This window comes from Haliotis cracherodii, unplaced genomic scaffold, assembly GCF_022045235.1.
Source record: "Haliotis cracherodii isolate W230 unplaced genomic scaffold, xgHalCrac1.p SCAF_16, whole genome shotgun sequence".
NCBI lineage: Eukaryota > Metazoa > Mollusca > Gastropoda > Lepetellida > Haliotidae > Haliotis > Haliotis cracherodii.
Genome location: NW_027266271.1, coordinates 1,712,462 through 1,740,057, shown reverse-complemented (window position 1 = coordinate 1,740,057; position 27,596 = coordinate 1,712,462). Strand labels below are relative to the sequence as shown.

Below are 27,596 nucleotides of genomic sequence, written 5' to 3'. Positions count from 1 at the left end.
AGCCCGAAGTGATGCAGGTCTCAGATGTTTAACACTTCGGTGAAACCCACGAGCTTGGGGATGGTGCTGACAAACCTAGAAACATAATCGGGGCGAACCGGGATTTGAACCTACAAACATAACAGACGCAACTCTGCACAGCAAATCGCGTTGCCTTAGACGACTGGGCCACCTATGATTGTGGGTTCGAATGCTGGTTTGCCTAGATTATGTTTCTAGGTTTGTCAGCACTATACCCGTGCTCGTTTGTTTCACCCTACTTCAGCATAGACCAGGACAGAAATGTATTGCTAGCTATCGACCAATCTCATTAAAATCAGATCTTAGTTCTCGCTAATGCTAAACAAAGATCTGAGGACATCCCATTAGGCGTCACGTCAGAACGACCTTTCATGCGACCAATCAGAGTGTTGCTTACCAGATCATGAAAGTGACGGTGGGAAAGTGATTTCTCATCATGCAGCCTCGAAAACTTTCAAACGGGGTATTCCGAACGATAGTTACGGGCTTAACGACTGAATCTATACAATCTAGACCATATATTAGCCATTCGAGAATGTTCTTTTGTTCAGGTTTCAAATTTGTAAGCGGGAATTTGTCAGAATATGTTTTGAAGCATAGTCGCCAATTTGAAATTCGTGCCGTAAAGCACGAGAAAGCTGCCTTCTGATAGGCAAATGTCGACTTCTTGTCAGTAATTCCATTGGTCGGTCAGAGTTCGCGAAAGGTCGGTCTGACGTGACCCGTAATGGGATGTCCTCAGATCTTTGTTTAGCGGCAGCGAGAGCTAAGATCTGATTCTAATGAGATTGGCTATTGACTCCATTGTCATGTGGCTAACTAGCGTATTTTCTTGAGTATAGTGCGCACCAGAGTATAATGCGCACCACCCTCTAGCGGATTCAGTATTTTGGGAAAAAAAAAATCGAATAGTATGCGCAGTAAAAAAATTACACCATACCCCTTCAGTGAATTCCTGTAAACGAACAGGTGATGAGAAACTTGGTCACTACAAATTTGAAAAAAGAGATAAAAAAAAATCACCTGACACCTAAAGTGAATCGGAATAAAGCACATCACTAATGCATACCAAATCTCAAAATTTGCAATAAAAATGTGTTTGTCTTCCGCAGAAAAAATAATTACATCGTAGCCCTTCAGTAAATTCAGGGAAACGGAACAGATTATATGAATTAAACTTGGTCAATACAAAGTTGAAATTTGAGATAAAACATCACTAAACATAATTATTAGCCGATTAAATTGTATTTTTTGTTCTGCTAGGCATTGTTTTACATCCATGGATTAAGATTACCTTGTGCATTTTCTTGTAAACTAAGCAGGAAATAACAATCAGCTGTACACATGTTTTCTTGGAATCTACTGGTGATTCGGTCAAGACACACCCAATGATATAACTTTACAGGATTTTAATGCAAGGATGGGCAAAAATTGTATCTGAAACTATTTTTTTATCAGGAATAATATATTCCAATATCTTGCTATTTTAGCTGCAGCTTTTACTAAATATATTTAAAATAATTATAACCCTATGCGAAGCAGCTGATCGATATTGCCGGTTATTATTTTCATATGGAACCAGTTTGGCCAGTCACCATCGAGGCTCCAGTGCACGTGATCGCGAGAACTACGTGTTGACAGAGAATCATCAAACCATAACAAATATGACTTTTAACGAGTCAAAGTATGGCATTTATGATATATGTATCCATTCTCTGTCAACTAAAGTTCGTTTCAAGGCGTCAATAGTGGTAATATGACCATGGTTGCTGTTCTGTTGCATTCTTCGTGTTTTTGAAGCGTTAAAGGGGCACTGACCTAAAGCAATTCCACGGGACTGGTTGTTGCCTTTGTTATTGTTTTTTCCCCATGAGTACCCGGATGATATGTAACGCAACTGAGTCTGACAAGGGCTACCGTCTGCAAGGACTTGGAGGCAATATTTGTTATATTCATTTTTGAACACTGATTGGTTAACCATGATCTATAAAGATTTCAAGAAAGGGCGCATGTTGATTAATTTCTTCAGCCTAAACAAACAGACAAAAAGAACGGCGGAGCTCATCAGACGTCGTCATTTGGAAATACCCCTGATTGTTATAGTTTAATAATTTAAAAAATTATCCATGCAGTGAAAGAAATTTCGGATTTTGGATTGCGTCGATAATACGATTACTACTCCCTTGTTGTCATCCACGTTTTCCGGTATAACCCTACACTTGTGTATTCACTTGATTCTCAGTTAATGAATTTATTACAGGTATAATGAGTGGTAGCAACACTCAGAATACCTGACAACGGTTCCCATTTGGCATTTATTGTGTCTGGGGCAATTATTCAATCTACATCCAGGTTTGAAGTGAGGTGAAATGTGAGGTATGTAATATGCATATGGCAGCCAAGCAAGAGAAATGAATGATCAGTTGATTTACTTTTTTGTAAATCAAAGGATCGTTCCTAGTCATCAAAGGATTAACAGAAAATACATTGATTGATTAATCCCTGTTATCTTGCACAGTGGATATGGGTGTTTACATGTCTAGGTTTACTAAAACAAAAGGAATACACTCATGTCATGGCGTGAAGTGCCTTTGTTTAAAGGGTCAACCGATAATAGGTTGATTGATTGCTCATTGTTATCTTACTCAATGGATTTTTTAGGAACCGTGCACGTTATGAAAATAGTTGTCATGTGTGCTTTCTCAGCCGACCTTTGAGACTTGACACCTATGTGAAACACCTGAAACAACTTAAGTGATCAGTTGAGAAACAAACACGGGTTATAATATCCCGAAACGATATATATATTTTAAAATATTTGATTGTTACAGATATTGTTCCTTTGTGTGGATATTCATGGATACATTCCTCGAACAAGGAAGCTGCCTAACATTATACACATAAATTTGGTAGGTTGTAAATATGATATTTGCATTTTGTTTTCCTTCATTTGCTGTAGCACTTGACAGATTCATTCTTGTTCCTCTACGTCTTGGTTGGAGTGAGTGAGTGAGTATGGTTTTACGCCGCTTTTAGCAATATTCCAGCAATATCACGGCGGGGGACACCACAAATGGGCTTCACACATTGTACCCATGTCGGGAATTGAACCCGGGTCTTCGGCGTGACGAGCGAACACTTAACCACTAGGCTACCCAACCGCCCCCGTCTTGGTTGGAAAATTCTTCGATGCGCGATAGACGTTGTTTTCACAAGTCTTTTCCTTTGTAAGCGTGTATATATTACAGTCAATTTGTAAAATGTGATTCTCTCAGGCAATTTATAAAACGTGTACATATTTGAGTCATTTTGACTGAAAAATCTGTCCATTTCTTTAACAGATTGACTAAAATTGATTAAGATGATCAAAAGGGCCTAAAAACATAACAATAGATTATTATATAGGAGCGAGTGAGTATGGTTTTACGTTGCTTTCAGCAATATTCCAGCAATATCACGGCGTGGGACACCAGAAATGGGCTTCACACAGTGTACCCATGTCGGGAATCGAACCCAGGTCTTCGGCATGATGAGTGAATGCTTTTATCACTAGGCTAACCGACAGCCCCTTATTATGTAGGATTAGAAGCCAAACAATATAGAAATGTACTTTTCATAGTAACATTCTCAGTCTCTTGATGATGATGATGTTAAACATATAAATGTTTGGAATTCGTTGTCATAATAATACAGATGGACATATTTTTCAGTCAATTTGTAAAATAACTGAATATTTAGGCGTTTAATAAATTTCCTCAGTGAAAATTTTGCAAATTTTGACTGTAAAAATATAAACACGATAAAATAAGCAATGCTCATGAGAAATATTTACTTTTGTGTTGCAAGTCAAAATAGTGTAAACGAAAATTGCACAATCACCAAGCAAGTGACTTACCAAACTTACTAAAAATGACAAATGCGCTTACGAATTGCGCTGCACAAGTCGCGAACTAGTATAGGTTTCTGCTATATCATCCAGGCACTCACTGGAAAAAAAGTAACAAAGGCAACAACCAGTCCCGGGGAATTGCTTTAGATCAGTGCCCCTTTAATTTGAATCACAAAGTTTGACCGTAAAGCAGATTACTTGTTTGTAAAATATCTATGGAAAAGTAAACCATAACCTTGGATGAAGACAAAATATACTTACGATAGGTAAGGAGCTGCCTTAGATTTACAACATTCTACGACAGTTAACGATTTCCTAACGATAACTTTACAATAAGTTTAGGGTTCAGATTGTTTCGAAAATCTAGGCTCTGGCAGATTGTAGTTATAATGTCATTATATAATCTCTGCGTAATCCAGCCTTTGTCTACACAGGATTCTGTCACTGTTTGTCAGTCCCAGTTATCAATTTACACACAAAATGCGCCTTCTCAATCAAATTGTATTTTAATCTGGACCAGCCAAGCATGCAACGTTAGAGCTCACAATAGAACAGAAACTCCAGCTGACATGTTTAATATGTCATTTGTTGGTTTAGAAAGAGTCCACCCTCTAACAAAATCCTTTTTTCACTAAAGTGTGCTGTTGTGGCAGGTATTTTAATATATTTCCAAATGAAAACTTGTTTTAGTAAGGGAAAATGTGTTTGGTAAATATGACAAAGATACCGTATTCGACGTAATAAGTGCCCCGCTCCTTAAGCGCCCACGGCGATATTTGCTGATATATGGGCTTATGAACAATCCCAATTAGCATCCTTCCGATTGATCCATGTACACAAGACTTATTTATTCGTTTATAATGCGCACTCGTGTGTTATATGCACCCTTAATGACAGGCAATTAAATTCTTGAAAAATATATGTCATGTATAACACGCACAGACTTTTCTTTTGTATCATTTCTGGCTGTCAGAATAAACCACGAAATTTACGATCTTTCAACCCTTTTACCAAAATTATATTCTAATAAGAGCCCCCTATCTTTAATCTTGAGTGCGCCCTGGGTGCTTTTTACATCGAATACGGTATGTGTAGTACTAGTAGAGTACAAATTTATGAAGATAACTGAAAACAGACTGATGCCAGATGAACAGACATAGAAACAGCATATAAGGACATGATGAGCCAGAATGGCGAGGCCAGTCCAGCCAGCTGGTAATAATTATCATTGATACAAGTGGGAATGAAAGTCTGTTCAAAAGCTACTCATACAACACCACCATTGAGTATGAGAGCTTGAAGTGTCAGGTCAACCATACTCTAACTGATGTCACATTCTTTGTCCCAGAACCTCTGGGAGGATATGGATTCTCTCCTGTAACAATACCACTGATTCAGGCTTACTTTCCTGGAGGATGCCAAGTCAACTGTTATTTACATCAGGTAAAGTCAATGCCATCATTCCTAATGAAGTACCAACAACACACAGCCCTGAGGTTCTGTAGCTCTCTTACTTTGTCATATTTGCAACATTATATATCAAATTCTAACTATTAAAGGTCAAAAAACAATAATTACAGGTCCTAAGAGAGTAAAATTTATAAGAAACAACTTTTTGCCATGTGGCCCTGATAAGAGTCAGAAGAGCATTCTGAGAAAGCTTATTGGGAGATACGATTGGTTAGATCGTTATTGTTAACTTTCAGCTTCATTGGCCTTGTTTCAGAGGAGTCAAAAATCAAAATATGTATAAAAGATGGATGGATACACAACACCATGATCACATCAACTTTCGATTCAAGTGATAGAAAGACAAACAATCTTGCCATATTCATGTTGTGGAGTTATCGGTGGAATTAGTAAATGTTCCTGACAGCAAGTATATGATATTGAACATGGGGAATATATGTTCAAAATTTACTACATTAGTTCAAGTAACATATTAAAATATTAAGTTCACAAATGTAAAGAAGTGAAAGTTCTGGTCCATAACTCTGATCAAGCCATACTTGTGAAACCATTCATACAATAATGACCCAAAAGAAACAATGATTCCTATGCCAAGAATGCTGTAACAACTGAACTGATAACAAACTTTGAGGTACATAAACCATTGCAAGACAGGTCCACAGATATACAAAAATACTTCCACTGAGAGCATTCATCATAACCACGGTTACCGAGCAGTGAACAAGATGCTTATCCATCATCTTCAAGTCCAAAACCTAATTGTAGGAAAAATATCAGTTCTTGCTATAAAAAGACATCTTATAGACTAGCTGTATCCCTTCCCTGACCACTGTCAAGAAAACATACATTAGTTTAAACAAGGAAATATCACACAATGGTTTTCCTCTGGTTAATGGTTGGCTTGCACCAGTCTTCTGGACAGTCACAACTGTACAAGTCTAAAATCATAGATCTGAATCTGAACTGCATTTAATATATTCTTATGAAGGTTTCATTAGTGATTAGGACATATGCCTAACCAGCTGCACAACCTAAGGCCATGGCCATAGGCAGGCTACATAGGAAACAGTAAACCTCTGACTTGTGTGTCAGTATTGCATGAGGCAAATTCTAATTGTATTTTACTTGAGAATAGGTTGCTATGGTCATGCTGCTCAAACTGGTCAGCAGACTTTCTTCCTGTGATATCATGTTTAACTCATAGCCTGAAGGAAAAACATGTTGATATAACTACACTTGGAACGTTCAGACTTGGGTTTCTCAAACATCATTAAGATAAAATAAACATATATTTGCAGCAAATATACAACCTTTGAAGGAATGGGTACAATTCTAACTCAAGACAAGGATCCAAACTTACACAATTTCATACATTAAACATCAGCTTGTATCATACATTACTTGTCTATTTCAGAGATTTACCATGCTACATGACGAAAACATATTGTCCACCAAACTTGTATCTTGAGTAAACAGATAGGAATCATGCCTGGTTACAGTCTTGTCTCTGTCAGTCTTCAGTATCAGGATCAAGGTCAAATATGCTGCTCTCATTTTCAGATCACATTTATGCTGCATTGCTCTCTTTATCTGGCCTACCAACAGCATCAGGGTCAGAAAGAGGGTCAAGATCAGCAAAGAGATTGAACCAAGCAGACATGTCAGATTTCTGGGCCTGGAAGTAAAAGAGACAATAAAATAAGACACTAAAACCCGCCCTAAGGATGTGGACTTGACTACATAATGTCAAGGGCATTGGTTCAGCAGTGCAGTATGACTCACCCGAATAAGCCTAGACAGCAGCCAAGCCTACCAATATCAGCATCATCAATAACACAATTAGTGTCTAATTAGTTGTTATCCTTGTTCATCAAACAACAGTTATCATAGTGAATAATTCAAAGAATACTACCTCCTGTATATTGTCTGTCATCACAGCAAATATCTTACGATTTTCAACAGAAGTCCTCTACACTGCCAGCTATCTTACAGCCTGTAAAGTGTTATTAGGCAAACCATCTAAAAAAGGTCTAACTTATCTTCCAAGGTTTAAGTTGCTGGAATCCACGCTACCCACACGCCCTCCTTCTCAGAAGAAAAAGAATCTGAGCTACTGAGACACTACATGATCTGGACTGCCACTAAAGGAGCCAGAGTATATAGCACCTCAAGATCTGGTCAATTAAGACTTTGTGGACGTATTGTGGGGCTTCAACTGACAGCTCGAGATGATGACTTGTTCAACTGAGACTGATTTCCATGATGCTAAGCTGGTTGATAAGGTTATCTCATGGGGTTTGCAGCTACACAACACTGGCATGGAGAGTTGTGCAGGGCGGTATCTGTCAGAAATAGTAGTCTTCAGCCATCCTTCAATTGTGGCCTTTGTGATGTCTTGCAGGAGATGAATAGTTGTTTCCTGTGTCTTCTATGTGGTGGTGATGCTGTTAGGTAATGTTTCAGTGCTCAAACTGGACACAAGTCCACAGTCTTGTTCAATGCAGGAATTGGTTAGTGTCTATGGTCTAGCAGTCCAGGCGCCTCGGGTTGGTCCTTTTTGATAAATTTTGGCAGCATTCTGAGTGAGTTTTAGAGAAGTCTAGTGTATGTATCTCTGACACTCTGGCAGCAGTAGCAATAGCTTGGGGGAGGGCGGTCTTCCTAGATGTCTGCAGTAGGGTTGCTTGTGTCAGAGGCTCATATGGTGCTTCCATTAAGGCCGACAATACAAAGGATACATTCCAATTCAGGGAACAGTCCTGAAGTCCTCTAGTACGAGGGCTGGTCAAAAAGTTCTATGTTCAAAACCAAGTGTTTTTGAAAGTGTTTTTAATTTTATTTTTCAACATAATCTCCCTGCTTTTTAATAAACTTCTCATAGAGAAAGTGAAGCTTTTCAATTCCAGTCAGGAAGTAGTTTTCTGACGCCACCCTAAAAAACACGATGAAACAAATCAGCATAGTAGGCACTGGTAATCGTCTTTTTACTTTCTAAGTAATCAACAAGGATCACGCCCTTTGCATCCCTGAATACAGTGGCCATAATTACCTCAATGATCTTGAAGATTTGAATTTCTTTGATGCAGGAGAAGTGGAATGGTGCCATTTCATGGATTGACATTTTGATTCGGGATCATACTGGTAGTCCCATATTTATTCACCCATTACTAATCTCGTTTTGAATTTGATGAAATCCTCCTCACTTCTCATTTTCTCTGGTAATGTCAGTTCTTTTTTCCTTAAGATCAGAATTAAGAAACTTTTGCACCCAACGAGCAGATATCTGATTCATCTGTAGATGTTCATGAATAATTATTTCAGTGGATCAATGGCTTAGACCTGTCTTAAACATAGCTCACCAATGTTTAACAGTGGAATAGTTAGAGCACTTACACCCATATACCTTGTGACATGCGGTCATGAATTTCTTGGGGAGTAGTTTTCTCTGAAGGTACTCGTTCTTTTCCATTTCTGTTTCCATTTGGACCCCTATCATCTTCAACAGACCAAATACACTTGCAATGAACAACATTGACAAGTTCACTTTGTTATGGCCCATACTTGAAAGTTAGAACTTTTTGACCAGTCCATGCAGAAATGATTTCATCCATCCATCATGCTGCTGTATTAAGGTTTAACTTGAACTATAACCCTTTATTGGATCCTGACATCTACGTTTCTCAATCATCTTTCTCTCCACCACTGGTAGAACTTGTTCCATCTATTGTCATAAATGGCAGATGAAGAAGGTCTCCAAGATCTTGCCACAAAGCAGACTTGGAGAACCTGGAAACCTGCATCTTTGCCGTCATAAGTTTCCAAGTGTGTAGGTGATGATTGTGGAGGCTGTTGAAAAATATGTCTGATCTGGGCTGGCGTAGAACATAGGGACGCTCTGGTAGTCTGAGTGGTTCTTCCATGAGTAGAGTAAACAGTCTGGGAAACCATGCCCTGTTTGCCCAAGCTGGGGCTATGAAGATCACGAAGCATTCCATGTCCTCCACCTTCCTCAGGACGGTCCACCTGTAGTGCCTGTGGGTCTGGTACTGAGCTGACGTATACAGGGAACCCTGTTGCTGAGGCAAGTGGTGAATAGATTGAGACAACGAGTGTCCCAAGTTGATGTTATCCATTTGAATACTCGGGAGGCAGGGACCTTTCTGTTGCCAATATCTTGTTCTTCTGGAAAAGACAGTCTGGTAATGTTGAGCTTCCCTCAAATTTTATGAGCTTCCGACCTGCAGCTGATTCTGCCAAGGCAAATATATGTGCAGGCTGATCTTGTTCTTCTCGTCTCTGTAGTATAGTCCGTCACAACCAGAACTGCCGAGTGTCTTAAACCATGTCTCTATGACTTGATCGCTTTGGATATTGCCATCAACTCCAAAAAAATGATGTGAAACTCTTTTTCTTGATCTGAACATCCCCCTTTGAGTGTAGCTCCATCCATCTATGGAGGTATCTACGTAGAGATGATGTTCTGGCGAGGGAAACATTAGGGGAATTCCTGATGTTACATTGAGATGATCCAGCCACTGATATAGTTCGTTCAACATGCTTCAAGGAGGGTGTCCTAATGCCTCTAGATGTCATGAGTTTCCAAAATCTTTTCCCTTTATTATAGGTATCGTTCCCCTTGAGGGCCTTAGATACCCTTTTGCAGCTGGAATCTGGCCCCAAATTATATGATGTCGTGTACAGGCTTTATCACTGACATGTCTCATCCTGAGAGCAGTTCTTAGTTTCTTGACCAAATTCATTTGGAACTTAGGTGGACAATCAATTATCATATGCATATCTGACATAATCCTTTTTGGCACAAGACTGATGAATAAAACCATGTGGTGGGGTCTGAGTTTGGCGGCCTACAGGCCAGGACACTGGTGCTGGACACTGGTGGAAATGCAACTTATATCCTGTCTTCACAACTTCACATCGGTCATAATGAGCTTCAATCTATGAGAGGTACTTCCACTGGTCTCGAAGCTGGTGTAACCTTTGGCAGACGAAACTTGAGATCAATAAGCAAAGCTTGTGTTACTTCAACACTCCACTGCCTCTTAAGAGGTAGGTCTGCCTCCCTCAGTGGCATGGTTGAAATGTAGGACTGTCTCTGTTGTCGGTAGTGTTGGGGCATGACATGCAGGGTCTTGAAAGAGTCTCATCCTTATGTAACATGTCTCCTCTAAGGTGGATCCTAATGTTCTCTGGACCACTTGCTCAGTCGTTTGTGAGCCTTCATTGCCAGGTTGACAGCTGAATCTTGGCTGCTCTGATCAAAGAAGAAAGGCAATGTGATGGGCTGAGATAGTATAGATTTCTTGATGGGCTTTGATATCCGAGTATGGACCTATGCGAGGAGATGATGCCTCTGTGTAAGTAGAAACTGGCTTGATATCCACACATGGGAAGACAAAAGATCTTCTTGCATCCTCAGATTCTCATTTCAATCAGCATATCTCCTGGCATGTCGCTGTAGCACTTGTGAAGGGTAGGTATGACATGCCATACTCCTGCTTCAAACCAGCTGATGAATGAACCAATCTCCATCATAAGCCTGTTGACAACTTCCATGTCTTTGAACTTCAGGAATAGGTACATTCATCCTGAGCTTAGGTGACTTGACAAGTCTATAATAATCATCATCTATGGTAGGAAGCGGTGAAAACATCTTGTTTGCTGTTTTCTTTATGGGAGGCAATGGCAACTTGTCTTCCAAACTGGCTTTAATAAGGCTCTGATTAGCTCATCTTGTGACATGTTTCCTGTGAAAGGTGGCAAGGCAGGGAACTGAACTTGAGGGTCTTGTCTCTACCTGTCGGCTAGTGTCCCAGCAGACCCATGCTTGCTGTGTAACTGAACCTCAGTGGAGGGTATGTCGTCAGAACATTTGTCTTGCGTAACCATAGTTGATGGCTTAGCTGCACCTGCAGCACATGAATTAACAGCCTATCGTATTTCATCAAGTCAGTAAGCAGTGGGTACACGATCTCAGCTGGTAGAAGTAACGCTACTTTATGAAGATAGCGGGTCATGTGACCTGTCGCCAGAGGCACATATGGTGTCATGTCTGGGATGTCTGCCTCCAGGCTGATAATATCTCTCAAACCTCGCTGGTCTGAGTGCAGGTCTTCTGTGAGAGAATCAATCTCTGATATATCATCCCATTGTCTTGATGGGACATCATTTTCAGTGTCAATGGTCTGGGCAAGGGCAACCCTAACGAACTACTCCATCAGGGCTGTTATTGAAGTAGTCGTAGCTGCTTGCATGGCTTTCCCTGGAGCTCTCATGAGCTGTTCCAGGATGGTGATGGAGATGAGAGGATCTGGTAGGTAATAGTCTAATAGTCTGGTGTAACTTACTACTGACGTATCGGTGGGGGCGGGGGCGGGGGTGGGGGCGGATTTGGCAAAGACTCTGACATGGATATTTCCTCTCTGCAGGTAGCATGTAGGGTAGGGGTCCCCCATGATCTGGACATCTGCACCATGAGCCTGTGATTATTCTCCTCGATAACCAGGTAAGTACCACTCATCAATGATCTGTGAACTTATAAAACCTAGTTGGAACAACTTCTTCAAGCAGACATACAGAGTGCTAGATTAGGAAGTGTTTCAGTGTTGAACTCCCACCACTCCTAGTGATGTTTTTCAATCTCACACATGCACAGAAGCACAGGGAGTGTGATACCATTTGCCTAACAATAGGCTATCTGGTAGCTGTGATGAGGATGTCTGTTGAACATCTAAAGATGTTATTGTATGATGATGGCCAAAATACAGGTTTTATGGCTATGATGTAATAGAGGTAGTGTATTCAAAGGAAATATTGTTTGTTTTACATCGAAAGAAAGCCAATATTAACAAAATCAAAGTCCAATAACTGGTCGTCCAGATCAAATAGTTTATGTACCCCTCTGACATTTTAGTGGAAGCCTCTGTGGCTGAGTGGGTTAGATCGCTGACTTTGTGTGCTGGCGATTAGGTGCCTCACTCTGGCAGATGGGTCCGAATCCCGCACGGGACTATACACAAAAAGTATGAGAATTTGTACTTAACTGAGAAAGAAATATAACATTTGTTACATTTGAGCACTTTCTAAATGGCATTGTGTGTTCATAAACTGTCCTTGTCTTGTGATTTTCATCATTGAAAAAGAAGTAATTTTATATTTTGATACTAACAATTTCTCAAAAAATGGTAGAGGTTGCTGATAAATGGGCCTAAACCCTTGCAAAGTGAAAATCAAAGGTCTGAGTATGAAACACCTACCTGCATTACCTGAAGGTAGGACCACCTCCCATTGACCTCACCATAAAACCAACCATAGACTCGAACAAGTGTAAACAACTAATGTTTCTGGGTCAAAATGTTTATGGACGCTATGGGAATATATTCCAGTGTAAGTAAGATACAGGCTGTGAAAAAAATGTCCATGGCAAATATCTTCACTGGAAATTTTACCAAAGATATTACTTTCTCCTGGAAAGAATCTTCAGAGGGAATAAATATCATTATTTATGATATTATGAGCGCAGACCCACTCAGAGTGGGGAATTTATCAAGCCCTGTCAGAGCAATATGTTATCATGGTCACCCATCGAGGCACTATGCATGTTCAGAAAGTCTTGTACTCACTATCTTCGCCATCATAGTGATCAGCATGAAATGAAGATTTGACATCTTCATTTCAAATGACAGGCTAAATAAGATAAAATACTTATTGTTACTTCATGTGATTCACTGCAATGTCATGGAAACCCACCTTCTTGCTTGGTGGCTGTTGTGATTTTGATTTTGGCATTTGCTGTGAGCCTGGTCCAGTGGGTGGCAATGACATGCCTGCAACAATGCCTTGCTGCAACCTAGGACCTGGTGCCACTGGCATTTGACCGGTTCCACCTGGAGCAGACACATTTCCAGTTTCAAGAGCACATTTATATTTGATCTATGATCTGTTATTTTTTTTCTATATCTTAACTTCAAAGTATTTATTATATAAGCAGCAGTGTATTCAACGTAATCACATGTTAAAGTTCCAGTCATTAAAAAAACCTACTAACTTCATGCTTTGAAACATGGACATTTTTTTCTGTATTCAAAATCTGAATGGACTTCCTAATTGTGAACTGGCACTAACACATACATTGATCACAAAAACCTTTCTTAACTCTATAGGAAGTGTTGTATATACCTGGGATGTTGAAATCAAATTGTCCAGTAATCTGATACTCTTAAATATAAGATCATGTCCAACTTGCAACACTTTCACATAATATTTTGTACAAAGATTTCTTCATTGCTACATTGTTTTTTCTAACTCTGTAACCATGAAAGATGATCTTCAAAACCAAAAAGTACATTTTATAAAGATATAGTTAGTGCAATGTATCGGACAAGTTAAATGTACATGAAAGGTTTAACCCTAAAAATAAATGACAACAGCTACAAAACCACCACAGAGAAATCAGTTAGGACATGTGCGCCACTGGTTTCCATGTATCTGCATTGATTTGTGAGATCTTTTCATTTGAAGTAAGTCAAGGAATTAGTAAAATCCTAGATATTTTTTATATTTGTATACTTATTCTGCATTACTCCTCAATGCATATCACTGCTTGTTCTTGACAGAGAAAAGAGCTGTGTTAAGGTCTGCTTGAAGAAGTTGTTCCAACTAGCTGAGAGGCCAACCCTATCACGCAGCTCCCACGTGACCAAAGGAAGTGACGTCACGGATCCTCACATTACTCTGGAGTCCGGACATCGGAAGGCATCGTGGGGAGGTAGATCTGCGATAGGTGGGTCCCTTTAGATGCAGTAATGCAGGATAAGTATACGAATATAAAAAAATATCTAGGATTTTACTAGATTTTTTACTTATCCTGCATTACTCCTTAATGCATCTTTATCGGACGGAACCGGAGGCGGGCATACCTTCAGATGTGGACTTTCATCTTTTATTTCCAAACTCTGTTCCCTAGCCAATCCTTGGCTGTAGGGTCGGCTTCGGGTGACCACTCCATGTATGGGAACCTCCAATTCCCTCAGCCCGTCTTCGGCTGTATGGTTGGCCTGGATGACCATTACATGGAAGGGAAGAGCCAGGTATGCGTTGTGTCCTGGTACTGCGCAGCCTGACAATAACTCTCGGTTAGGTTGAGACTGGAGTACCGAGCCATATGCAAGTGGGGCATGAACCTTTTAGTCCAGGGCTTACTCCAGGGGAGGTTGAAAGGCCCGCTCTGGACTTGGAGGCGAGGTCAGTGACATGTAGTAGAGGAGCCTGTTGGGCACTACTAACGGAACAAGTTGTGCGTGCCTAGCATATCATGACTGGCGACGAATGTGTTTGATCGCCAGGACACATCTCCATGATGCAAGAAGAGCTCAGTTGCTGTGTAGCGCCATGGTGGAGGCGATTGCCCGGGTCTCATGTTGGTTGTTGGAGCCTGGGGGTCCAATCCCGCAGGCCTTGTAGGCCTGGAGAATGAAGGCTCGTAGCCAGAGGGCGATCGTGTTGCGGCTACCTTACGCTTGCGAGGTCGCAGCTCTATACCTGAATGAAGAGGCGTTGTCGTTGTCTATGGCGTTCCTTGGATCGTCCGATATAGCAACGGAGCGCTCTAACCGGATATAGATGGAGCTCTAGTTCCTCTTCCACGCCCACAATCAAAGATAGTGATGGGATGAGGAACGATCTATCTGGCGTTCATGGGAATTGATTCTAGGCGAAGCAGTCCCAGCACAGTCCAAGATGCACAGCTCCGAGTGCTCCATGCTCAAAGCAGACGCATGTGACGTCCAAGGCGTGTAGCTCACTGACACTGGCTGCTGTGGCGAGCGCCAGTAGGAAGACCATTTTCTCATCAGATTGTAGGATGATGTAGCTTCTATTGGCTCGAAGGACTCTCAGCGAGGTGTGAATGACATTCAAGCTCCAAGCTGGTGTACGAGTTTTCGCCTTTTGGTCTTCCAGCCTGTAGTTCTGGGATTTACGTCATGCGCCGATCTTGGCTGAACTGCCAGGACGGAGTTGAGCGCCACAAAGTAGGTCCTGATGGTACTGTCCTTGAGCTTACACTTGTGACGCAGCTGGAGCATGAACTCAGCCAGGAATTGAGGTGATGCAGATGTGGGGTCTTGGTGCTTTCCCATGCAAAAGCTCTCGAAGGATTGCCACTAGTCATATAGAGGCTTCTGGTGGTTGGGCGATGTGCCATCGTGATAGCCCTAGCCGCTCTGGTTGAGTAGCCTTTGGCGTTCAGTGCTCTGTGTAAATGGACCAGACGTGAAGACATAACCTGTCTGGTCCTGGGTGTAGCTGTCTGCTGTGAGGGTGGATCAGCAGATTTGGTCGATCTGGGAATGGCAGTGGGTTGACGTCGGACAGCTCTCTGAGGTTGACGAACCAAGCCCTCGCTGGCCACCAGGGCGCGACCAAAGTCAGATCGAGGTTCCATGTTGATCCGATCTTCTGGACGACTTTGGGAAGGAGTACAGGTGGCGGAATAGCGTACGCTTTTAGTCCTTCCCAAGGGACACTTAAAGCGTTGACTGCCCAAGCCAGTAGATACGGCACCGGAGATATGTAGGTCGGGATCTGGTAGTTCCAGCTGGTGGCGAATAGGTCTATGATGGGGAGACCGTGGTCTCGACAAACAAGAGCGAAGGCATCTGGGTGAAGTTTCCACTCTGTGAGAGCCACTTTGCCTGGCCAAGAGAGGGCATCCGCTAGGATGTTTCAGCAGCCCAGGATGTGGTGGACCTGGAACTGAATCCCCAGATGATCCACCAGGTGAAAATCGGAACGTCTGTTGGAAGGAGCGAAGTAGAGTGAGTTGTTCCGTTCCGAAGGCACCATACGACAGTGATGTTGTCCGTCGAGATGGAGAGCCGGGCGTGTCTGAGGGCCTGCTTCAAGTGAGCAATGGCCAAGATAAGCGCTTCCAGTTCGAGGTTGTTGATAAGCCATAGGCGCTGATCGGCGAACCACAGCCCCGAGGAAACCTGTCCCTCCAGGTGTGTGCCCCATCACTGCAGGGGCGCATCTACGAATAGGCGCAGAGAGGTTGTAAGTCCCGTCAAGGAGACACCTCTTAAGACATTTGATTCCACCGTCCACCACTGGAGATACTGCTTGAGATGATCTGGGAGGACGATGGAACATCTGAACTAGGCGCAGTTGGAGCCTTCCTCTGTAGGTCAAGTCCTGCGCTGAGGTTAGGAGGCCCAGAAGGACTTGCCATTGGCGCAGAGTGCGTGGTAGGTAGAGAGCTGGAGTCAAGTGCGCCTGCTGAGCTCCCACCAGTCTCTGGGTACAGAGAAGAGATCGAGGTCTGTCTGGAAGAGGTCCCCGATGAACTGAAGGCGAGTGGACGGTGTCAACTCTGACTTCCTGAGGTTGATCTTCCACCCCAATAGGTACAGGAGCCAGGAGTCCCTGCGGCAAAGAAAATCCAGATGGGGGAACCGCCCATCGGTAATGGACCTGGTCATCGGGATGTATAGGGACATGTCGATAAGCTTCCTCGATATCCAAGCTGATGAATACATACTGTGCCTGGATCCGGGATCACAGTAGCCTGAGGATGGTCATCCTGAAATAAGGTGGACGCGCCAGGTAGCGTTTGTTGAAAGCCACGAGGTTGTAGATCATCCTGTGTTTGAGTCCTTCTTGGGTACAAGGGAGACAGGTAAATAGAAGCCCGGTGTTATGGCTGGGGCATGTATAACCTCTATCGCTTTCTTGTTCAGCAGCGCCGAGATATACTGGATTGGTAGCTGCTGTTGAGTAGGCGGGTAGGTGGCTATGGGCACCGACGTGAGCGCGGGTCGTCTATAAGCGCCAGCTTGTTCTCATGTCGGATGATGTTGGTGACATATGGGTCCCCCAGGATCTCACAATTCTGCCAGCAATGACCCATTCTCCCATGTACTGGAGTGTCAACAACTTGGACGGCTGGGGGTGGAAGTCCCAGTCGTGCTTGTCTGGCTATTCACTTGAAGTCCCTGCGGTCGGCTTTACCCCCTTGGAGTGGCCTTGGCGGGACTGTTACGCACCCGATGCCCTGCCTTTTCCTCTACCCCGAGAGGTTGAGGTGGTGCCGTGCCACCGGGGCTTGAGGGTGTTGCGTCGCGGCTGGTATGAGCCAGACTGGGACGCCTCATGAAGGCTGGCTGTGACACCCTACGCCAGTTAGGTTGGGAGGAACTGTACACTTGTCACACATCGACAGGACACAGGTAAACACTTGATGATATTTATTGGCAACACTCGAAACGAACCGCGAAACCAAAGTGAGCCTCCCAAGACAGGCGAGCTACCAAGGGGAGCTAACTCTGCTTACATTAATACATGCCAAGCAAACCTGCCTCAACTGCTTGTCGGACAGAGGCAACTGACAGTTTGTAAATTGGTCTCTCTTGGTCCACATCTCTCGAGAAGACAGGCCTCGTGAACGAATGCGTGAGTTTAGGCGGGCGACAGCGATGGCAAGAGCTGTTGGTGTAGTGGGGCCCCGTACAGGGTCTTGGCGCACAAGCTCGTCCTCTAATTCTTGTATGGCCTTTTCAGCAACTGGGTTCTTGTTCACATTCTTCACTCTGCCTATTTCTAGGGTAATTCTATGTTGCTGGAGACGTTCATCCATGACTAGACTGCTAAAGCCTGGAGCTGGGCAGTGCGGATAACAGCGTGAGGACCATCGAGTGGACGGAATTCAATGCAAAGACGAATCAATGCCTTACACAGGGTGGAGCCACGCTCATCGGTAATGATGCACGCCGCAGTGTAGGATGTGACACATTCACGTAGAATGAGGATGAGTTGTCGTTCCCTGCGCATAACATCTGACGCAAATGCAAACCCAACAGTTTCAGGTGGATCACTGGTGCTTTGGTCTACAACAACATGAGGTGTCTTACGCAAGGAGGCGCACCGGTGACAAGATTTTGAGACACTGTTTATGGATCTGTCAAGGTCTAAAGCAAAGAAGTAATTATGGCATACTTGCTTGAGTTGGTGTTGCCTTGATGGATGATCCAGTTGTATGTGTAGGGCAGTCAGGACTCCGTCTAATACTTGTCTTGGGACAACAATACACTCTCTTGGTGAACCGAGTGGCTCAGATTTTCGGACAACAAGCAATCCATCTTTGGAGATGGTTGCTGCATTTAGGTATCGTTTGACATCCCTGATGTTTGTTACCTTCTTGGATGGTCGGGTACCTTGGAGAAGATGAGCATGTGTTCGTCGAAGATCCTGGCACTCCTCTTGCAAGGAACGCCAAGCAGACCTGCTTGTGAAAGGAAGGCGGGTAGTTTCATTCATGATGTCCTCTATAGACAGTTGTTGAACAACAGAGCTTTCTGTACGCTCAATGAAGGAGCAGATTTGGCAAGAGCGATTGTCACATTCTGGTGCATTTCTCCTTGCAAAATCGGATGGCACATTTGCAGAACCAGCGAGGTGTATCGTTGCTTGGTAGCGGCTAACTGTCGATAAGAAGGTAGACACCCGAAGACTAGCAGAGAACTCCCCACGGCATAACTTCTCAAATGCCAAAAGACATGGTCTACTGTTGGTAAGGATAAATGCTTTGTGTTTTGAAAGGATAATGAAAGGACTGAAATGCTTGGTAGCGATAGCAATTGAAAGGGCTTCCACTTCACATGGTAACCATGCGACCTGTTGTCGCCGAAGCTAGGCACTGAAGAATCCTGCTAGTCGTGGCGAGTCACTACGTGTTACATTAAGTGTTGCTCCAATTCCTGGCTTCCTAACAGCACCATCAGTTACAATCCAGAGTTGGTCATCGGGGTGGGGCAGTACTATGGATTTGTTGGATGCCAGAACAGTCTGTGCTGTTTTGAAGGCATCGATCAAAGAGTCAGACCACAGAAGCTTTTCACTGGACTGGCGACCGCCCACTTCAGCATCAAGTGGGGCAAGGAGTGTGGAACAACCAGGTATTACACGGGACAAGACCTTGTAAGCTCCTATAAATGACCGTAAGCCAGTCACTGTTTCCGGAGGTGAACAAGAAGCCAGAGTTGATATGCGGTGTTGACTTACCTGAATGGATCCTTGGTGCCATTGCCATCCTAGTATGGTTGTTGTCCTGGGAGCAATGACTGTCTTGTTAGGAGATAATCTGAGATTGTTGTGTTTGAGCGCGTCAAGTACGCGTCTCCAATGACGAAGTAACTCATCTGGGCTATCAGCACCACAATAAAGGTCGTCAGCAAGCTTAGCAATCACCCCTTCCTCTAAAAGATACCCTAGTACGCGGCACATGAGCTCCTCCAACGCAGTTTCAGAGCCCGGCTTTCCCATTGCAGACCTGGCATATTTACATTTAGTACTAACTACTAAATGACATTATCGCGCGTATCCAAACCATGGGCTAATTACGTCTGTAACCCAATCACCCCTCGTAACTCAATCACCCCTGGGCCACCACTCGGCACCGTGCCCGGGGAATAATCCCGCGCAAGCATCATCCCGCCCTTTGTTAGTCCGTCATTCGCGAACAGCCCTTCTCCAAGTACACACGTGTGTCACTGTATCTAATCGCTTTCGCTTTGTACCTTTCCTTTGTACCCAGTCGCGACCGTTTCACCGATTACGCTTTCAATACCATCTATTCCAACACTCACCATATCGCATTGACACAATCGCGACCTTTTCGCCGATTACGCTTTGAATACCATCTATTTCAGCACTCGCCGTATCGCATTTATTCCATTCTACTCCCGAACTTCACCCTCGGGACAATTTTACGCTTGTAGAATACCAACTCACCACCTCGACCTTTCGTGATGCCTCCCAAGAGAAGAGCAGCCGTCAACCACAAGCTTGTGAGGGGAGCCAAGCAGGCCAGGACAACCAGAAGACAAACCGCGGGAGTACGCATTGTACAGGAGGCAACAGCTGATGGTGAGTCTGCCAATTACGGAAATATCGAAGGTGGCAACAGAATTAACGTGCCAACTCGGCTACCCAGGTAAACGAGCAACTGGAAAAAATACTCCAGTTACTGGAACATTCAGCGCCTGGCCCGGTTAGCGCAAACCAACAGGTAAGGCTTGGTTTTAGTTCTCCCGCCATTTCGCCAACAGTGATGCGGCTTGGCCAGCCAATCACATCGCAGGATACGGGAATTCCCTATCCTTCCGTGCGGATGGAATAGACATGCACGTCAAACAACAGGTGAGAGAAAAAATCTGGCGTGGCGAGTATGTCGACCTCGGCACAATACTACCAAACACCGAGGGAAGTCACGAGGACGGTACGATTACCATGGCATACGACTCCTCAGGTAAGGTAATTTTTAAACCAATAAATCAGCAACCAAAGCGCCTGCCCCTGGCAAGCTGGACTTCAGCTTTCCACATTTTCATGTGTATATATGTTACTAGGCACTCCGAGGTCCGCACAACCCAAGGGTTGCTCTCCTACATGGAAACCATAAGAACGGCGGCACTTCGATTTGGGGGGGATGCCTGGTCAACCTACGACCAACAATTCCGACACAGAATGTCAAGGGACCCCTCACGACGCTGGGACAGCATCGACGGGGAGTTGTGGCTGAAGTACATGGTCACACAGCCGGTACGACAGCCAGAATCAGGCGGACAGGGCGCAATGACACACGTACAGGGGGACATCGCCAGTCAGGTATGCTGGGATTTCAATAAATTTGGCTGTAGCAGGGTCAACTGTAAGTACACTCACAAATGCAGTAAGTGTGGCAAACATTCCCATAGCTCTAGGACCTGCTCTCGAGGGAATGGGGTCCAACCGACCCCATACAAGCCCAATCAGCCTTTCCCTAATAGAAAACCAGCCGTCAAGGCAGGTAAATTCAATGGCCCCTTCACCCGTGGTTCTCAATGAAATGGCACCCTGGTTACGCCAATATGCTAGGGTCAATTACAGAGATGCAAATTATTTATGGGTAGGTTTAGCTTTGGCTTTAAGCGCGAGTTCCAGGGAAGCCGCACAGCTTCAACAAAAACTACAAAAAGAAGTCGACCTTGGCAGGATGGCGGGCCCCTTCAAGGACACCCCCCTAGACAACCTCCACGTATCCCCAATAGGCCTGGTGCCCAAGAAGCAGCCAGGATACGGTCAGCACCTGGGTAAGCATGCAGAGGAATTCCGTCTTATTCACCATCTATCCTATCCCAGGGGTAAATCTATAAATGACTTCATAGACACAGAGGCCTGCTCCGTTGTGTACGCCAGATTTGATGAAGCTACCCATATGGTTCAACAACTGGGAAAGGGAGCACTACTAGCAAAATTCGACATTCAGTCGGCCTTTAGAATTATACCAGTCCACCCATCCGATTTCGAGCTGCTGGGCATCAGATTCGAACTCCATATCTTGCGCCATATTTGAAACGTTTAGTACCTTCTTGCAATGGTGCATGCAATCGCATCTTCCAACGTGTCAGATCATGCATTACCTGGATGACTTCCTAACGGGGGGCACAGCAGGCACCAGCCACTGCTCAGACAACCTCAACGGATGCGTGAATACACTAGAACAGCTTGGGGTTCCTATTGCACACGACAAGACGGTGGGCCCCACAACCAAACTGACATTCCTAGGGCTGGAAATCGACACAATTGCAATGCAGATCAGAATTCCAGAGTCCAAGATCAAGGAGGCAACAAGGGAAATCCAAGACATCCTGTCAACAGGTAACATCAAGGTCACAAAAAGGGCCCTTCAGTCCCTCAAAGGCAAGCTTAACTTTATGTGCAGGGCTATACCAATGGCAAGGGCATTCAGCCGCAGGCTAACCGACCTGCTTAGCAAAGGTAAGCAACCATTTCACCACATTAGGATTACCAGCTGGGTCAAGGAAGACCTACAAATGTGGTTAACATTTCTTACGAGTTATAACGGCATTTCAGTGTTTCAGGACCAACTATGGGTGGACAGCGATTTCCTCCAGCTGTTTTCAGACGCAGCGGGTGACGCCGGCTTTGGGGCCTACATGCAGGGCAAATGGTTTAACGGCGCATGGCCACCCCAGTGGGTGACGGATGGAACTACACGGGACTTGACGCTCCTGGAGCTGTTCCCCATCACACTGGCCATCCAAATCTGGGGCAAGCAACTCGCAAACAAAAAGGTCCTCTTTTACTGCGACAACCAAGCCGTCGTAACAATAATCAACAAGCAGTCAACCAAGGCCCCCAGAGGGAGGACCTTACTCTGTCGCCTAATCCTCCAGTGCCTCCGATATAATATTATGTTTAAGGCAAAGTATGTATGTTCCACTGCTAACACTATTGCCGATGCTCTCTCGAGGTTTCAGCTCAAACGCTTCCGAAAGGCAGTACCAGCCGCGGACCAGAACCCCACACCTATCCCGTGCAACATATGGCTGAGCTGAGGCAGGAAGCCGGCAGACTCCTACAACAATCTCTGTCTACTAATACATGGGCCACCTACCAATCAGGCATCAATGCCTTGCACCAGTTCCGGTCCGCACACCAGCTACAAGAGTTTGGATGGTGGGATCCAGCTACATGGCCAGGGCACGGCAGTACTTGCTCCTGAAGGGCACCAGTCCGAACCAACCGAGGATGCTATGGCTGGCACGAGGGGGGATGAGGTGGAAGGAGCTGGACACCATTCTAGATGCACAGGTCAAGGCGACACGGCGCAGCCCCAGAGCCCTCATCATTCACCTGGGCTCCAACGACCTGTGCTCGGCCAAGGGCAGCCAACTCTACCTTGACATGGTGGCATCAATCCTTCGGATACAACTCCAGCTTCCTGACACCAAGATCATCGTATCCTCAATGCTGCCCAGGCGCTACTGGCACGATGCCAGGGACCCACTACAGATCGAGGGGATATGGAAGAATATCAACCGCCGACTGGCCAACCGAGTCAAAGAGCTCGGCGGTACAATGGTGCCACATCCCCAGATCCTGGCATCAGACAAGACATGGTACGCCTGGGAGGGCGTCCACCTCAGTGACAAAGGACTGTGTGTGTTTACGGACAATTTGTTGCATGCCCTGGCGCTTGTTTTGCGCCAGTAAGGATATTATCTCCACAGGTTAGTGTTTCCTTTCAGTACATAGGCAAGCCGGGCAACAATGCTATCTCCGCGTATCGCGTGGCCGTGGGTGTGGGGTAGCACTCTGGTGCTTTGTGGCGGGGTTCTTGTGGGCTACACTGCTAGTAACAAATTAACTTGCTTCCAAATTAATACTCGTGCTTAAGGCTACCTGCTTTTCAGTGGGAACCTTTCCGGGGTTACCTGCTTCTCAGTGGGAACCTTGTCTTTCCCGACTTTTCAGCCGGGGAATCGTAAAATAACATACGTTGGGGCAAACAATTGCCACGTATATGGGCCCGGCGGCGGAAGTCGTCTTGTCAAGAGGTAGCTGACAGTTGGGTCCGCGGCGGGAGCCGCACAATGTTTTTGCTAATGGGGCCAGGCAGTGGGATCTGCTTTGGCCGGCTACCTGGGGCCGGGCAGCGGTAGTCTGACTTAGGCCAGCAGCGTGGAGCTGCTTTTGGCAGCATCGGAGTTGCCAAGCAATGGTAGCGTTTAAATATGCTACCGTGGGGGCCGGACAGCGGTAGCAGTCTCAGGCCAGCAGCACTAGCTGCAATCGCCGTTGGCCACGCGAGTGGCCATGGCAACGGTAGCATTTTGGTATACACAATTAGCAGCTAAGTAGCCCACTAGTACCTGCACACCCTCGGCCATTTAACCCAATCTCATCTTGTGTCTTTATTATAGGCATGGGCATCCACGGCTCGGTGGCCCGTGCCTCTCCTTGGCATATCGCGGGATAAACTCTCACACCACTGAACGGGGTCACTACACCGCAGTATTTCTTCGATTCCTTGGACAGAGGAATATGATAAAAGGCATTGGTTAAATCTGTGGTTATAATGTACTTCCACTTGGCAATCTGTCTTAGAGTAGAATCGACATCAGGCATGAGGGAAGGTTGTGGCTTACTGTATCGTCCTACATCAGAGAAGGCGGTCACCAATCTGTAACGACCACTGGACTTCTTGATTAGGAAAGAAGGGTTGAGGTATTCTACTTGGATACCTGCATCTTCAGGTCGTACAAATACACCCATCCGCTCAAGTTCATCAAACTTTTGTTGGAGCTCAGAAAGTTTATCTCGTGAGTATTACGGGACACGACCCTTCCGTTGTGGAGGTTGTACAGGTCCCATGTTAACAAATGCTTGAAAGGGGCCTGAAGCACCATTATAGCCATCGATATGTTGGTTAAACACATCGTCGAACTCCGTAAGTAGTAACTCAAACTGAGTCTGGGTCTACACAAACAGTGGATGAGAAACCAATGTCCTTAATTTGAGGGGACATAGTTGGTGGTAGCAGATGTGCCGTCTCAACATCATAATCAGGGTCGCAGTCAGGTAGAAAAACTTGGCGAATCTGGCAAAAGTGCTCGTGTTTCTTGAGCATTTGTGGAGTGTCAGACAGATTCGGGATCCTGATTTTGCCTGAGATGCTTGAGATAATTCCTAATTCTGGCCAAGTGGGAGAGAGGTCTGGTATCTATGCGGGGTTCTATGGCAAATGTGAAATCCGCAGGAGCAAAGCTTTCAGGAACCGGCACCTCAATAAAGTCTCCAGGCCATATGGTAGTAGAAGTGTCTGGGGCTCTGAGTACACAAGGTTGTCTCACAGTATGTTTGTCACCGTATGTCCGTTGTGTCCGTATGCGTATGTCGTACCATCACCAAGTATGATCTGATGTTTAGCAGGGCGTACTGCCACATTGTTGACCTCCATAAATGGTATGCCTGCAAGGACTTCTACATCCAGGTTTTCCACCACAAGACCATTAAAATCGAACTCCTTGTTGTCGCGTGTGAGAAGGATTCTTGTCTCTCCAACGACCTTCAGTGGGGAAGAGCCATCTGCCTGATGGGCTGACTGAGAACTAGTCTTGATGTCAGCGCCGAAGCCTGTTGCTGTTGAGAGGTGGATCATGTTACCAGTAGCTCCACTATCTACAGTGACTCGTGCCGTCTGGTGGCCACAGAAACAGTACATGTAGGGCGACTGACGGACTTGCACACGAAGAGTGGAGACAGGTTCAGTAGATGGCACTGCACACACATTTTCAACTGTATCACTAGCATCGTCAGCAGGGTCATCAAGTATACTGGCAATTTGTCTTGCTTTGACCATGTATCTCCGGTCATGATCTGGAAGGAACATGCACTCGCTGAGATAATGAACATGATCGCTGCGCCCTGCAGCTTTACACAGAAGGCGTCTGTAAAGGCGTCTGTAAAGGCGACTGTAAAGGCCTCCGACGAAGCACTGGCATCTGTATAGGCGCTGTTTAAGGGTAGGCGCTATGTGTATAAGCACTAGTAGAGGCGTCTGCAGGGGCGCTGGGGCAATAGGCATCGGCGTCTGTTGCATGGCTCGCAAGTACTGATGTACTGGAGGAGAGGGGCGTCCATCAGAGGCGTCTGGGCTGTAGGCGGGGTGCCTGTTGGGCACCATGCGTCTGTCCGGTGGACTGGATAGGCGCTGTTAAGACAGGCGCTGTTAAGATAGACGCAGTTGTGGTCGTCAGGGAGCTCTAAGTAGAGACTGAGACCATGGGGCCTGACATCATGGTAGTATTGGGGGGCGAATACTCGGATAAGTCAGACATCTGGCGCCGGTGTTTTCCTGGGCTGTTGCGTTCTCCGTTCCCTGGACATACGTAGGTACCATCTGAAAGCTGGGGGGGGGAAGCAGAGACGGTCTGTATATCTATGACCTTGGGGACATTTAGATGAACAATTAAGGCACAGGGGGTGGGAATCCCACGCCAACATATTACGCCAGCACTTTGAGCATGAGGGCATGATATATCTGCAATGAAACAGTGTAAAATCACTATGCGTCTCCTCCCGATTATGTATGCTATAATTTGTTTATCCCACTGCGTGGATTTATAAAACAATTATTACAACAAACGTAAGACAACATACAAAACGAAGACAAAATACTTGCGAGGGTACGTCAATGGTGGGGTACAAAGCAAGAAGAATATAGAACACAAGCCAGTTAATAACTGGCCATGTAAAATATTCAAGATGGCTACTTGAAACAACAAGACACCTGGGTTTACCATAGTTTTCTTTCTGAAGAAAACGCCAGCAGGTGTACAAAAGTTATGCACATGTTAAAACATGCAATGTTTCACAAGATACAAACCGTGTGCAAAACACAAGCACAATGAACATTAACTTAAGAAGCAAAACATGTAAGGGTTTGAACAAGTTTATGCTACAGATAAAAAACAGGTCTTCTCTCAGCAAGTGACAAGAGTAATGTGAGGATCCATGACGTCAATTCCTTTGGTCACGTGGGAGCTGCATGATAGGAATGGCCTCTCAGCTAGTTGGAACAACTTCTTCAAGCAAAGACCTTCACACAGCTCTTTTCTCTGTCAAGAACAAGCAGTGATATGCATTAAGGAGTAATGAAGGATAAGTAAAAAATTATACAGTATACAATTAGTTAACTGTTTCCAGTGCAGGGTTCGAAATTATTTGTGCCATCGTGCCGAGGACACACCTAAAACTGTAATGGCACGGTGAATTCCTTACCTGCGTGCCCCTTTGGCACACTTAATTTATCGATGAAAATGACTGACGAGTATTTCTGTTGATAATCATATGTAAAAATAATTCTTATAAATATGTGCAAAAACAAATGGAATTTCCTTTCTCGAAAATGATGATCAACATGATTGAACTCTTTCAACACTGAGTCCCCAGACACCACAGGCCAGTAGGCTGGCCAAGCTGTAGTCATGTCAAAACAGTATTTAACTTTATGAACCTGTCATCTCATTCATTTATTAAATCTGTCACGTTTCACAATGTCTTGAATACATATTTTATTTCAATTTCTTATTTCTTATCGATAGATTAAAAGATTATTTACTCGATCTATTTCCCGCAATGTTATTGAAAATATAATTCTTGGACACACACTTCGACAATGGGTCCACATCGAACATGTCAAAGAGCAAAATAAGAACTTGTCAATCCAATCTTTAAATATATTATACAAAATAATAAATAAAATCAACAAAAATATATGTAAACGTTGTCAAACTTACATCTAATTTAACATTTCCATCTTTTCATGCAATTGCATGTAATGTGAGTCAAATGA

General features: G+C 44.5%; 2 protein-coding genes and 1 pseudogene across 3 annotated transcripts in view; 1 reads left to right on the top strand and 2 right to left on the bottom strand.

Moving 5' to 3' along the window:
- Window positions 1–229: 229 nt before the first annotated feature.
- LOC139463729 (islet cell autoantigen 1-like) overlaps window positions 230–27,596 on the bottom strand; it is a 341,431-nt gene continuing 314,064 nt past the window's right edge. For both annotated transcript variants that reach the window (XM_071244977.1, XM_071244979.1), the window contains 2 exons: window positions 13,148–13,284; window positions 230–7,055 (listed from right to left, as the gene is read on the bottom strand). In XM_071244977.1, the coding sequence (XP_071101078.1) occupies window positions 6,948–7,055; window positions 13,148–13,284 (245 nt within the window). In that variant the 3' untranslated portion in view covers window positions 230–6,947. The remainder of the gene's footprint in view (window positions 7,056–13,147; window positions 13,285–27,596) is intronic.
- On the bottom strand, window positions 16,124–25,925 carry LOC139464092 (uncharacterized; annotated as a pseudogene).
- LOC139464093 (uncharacterized) lies at window positions 21,817–22,794 on the top strand. Its single transcript, XM_071245642.1, has one exon. It carries the CDS (start codon window positions 21,817–21,819, stop codon window positions 22,792–22,794), a length of 978 nt encoding a protein of 325 aa, XP_071101743.1.

Excerpts from the sequence above, each read along its gene's own strand:
- LOC139464093 (XM_071245642.1), top strand. The coding sequence starts at position 21,817 with ATGCAATCGCATCTTCCAACGTGTCAGATCATGCATTACCTGGATGAC.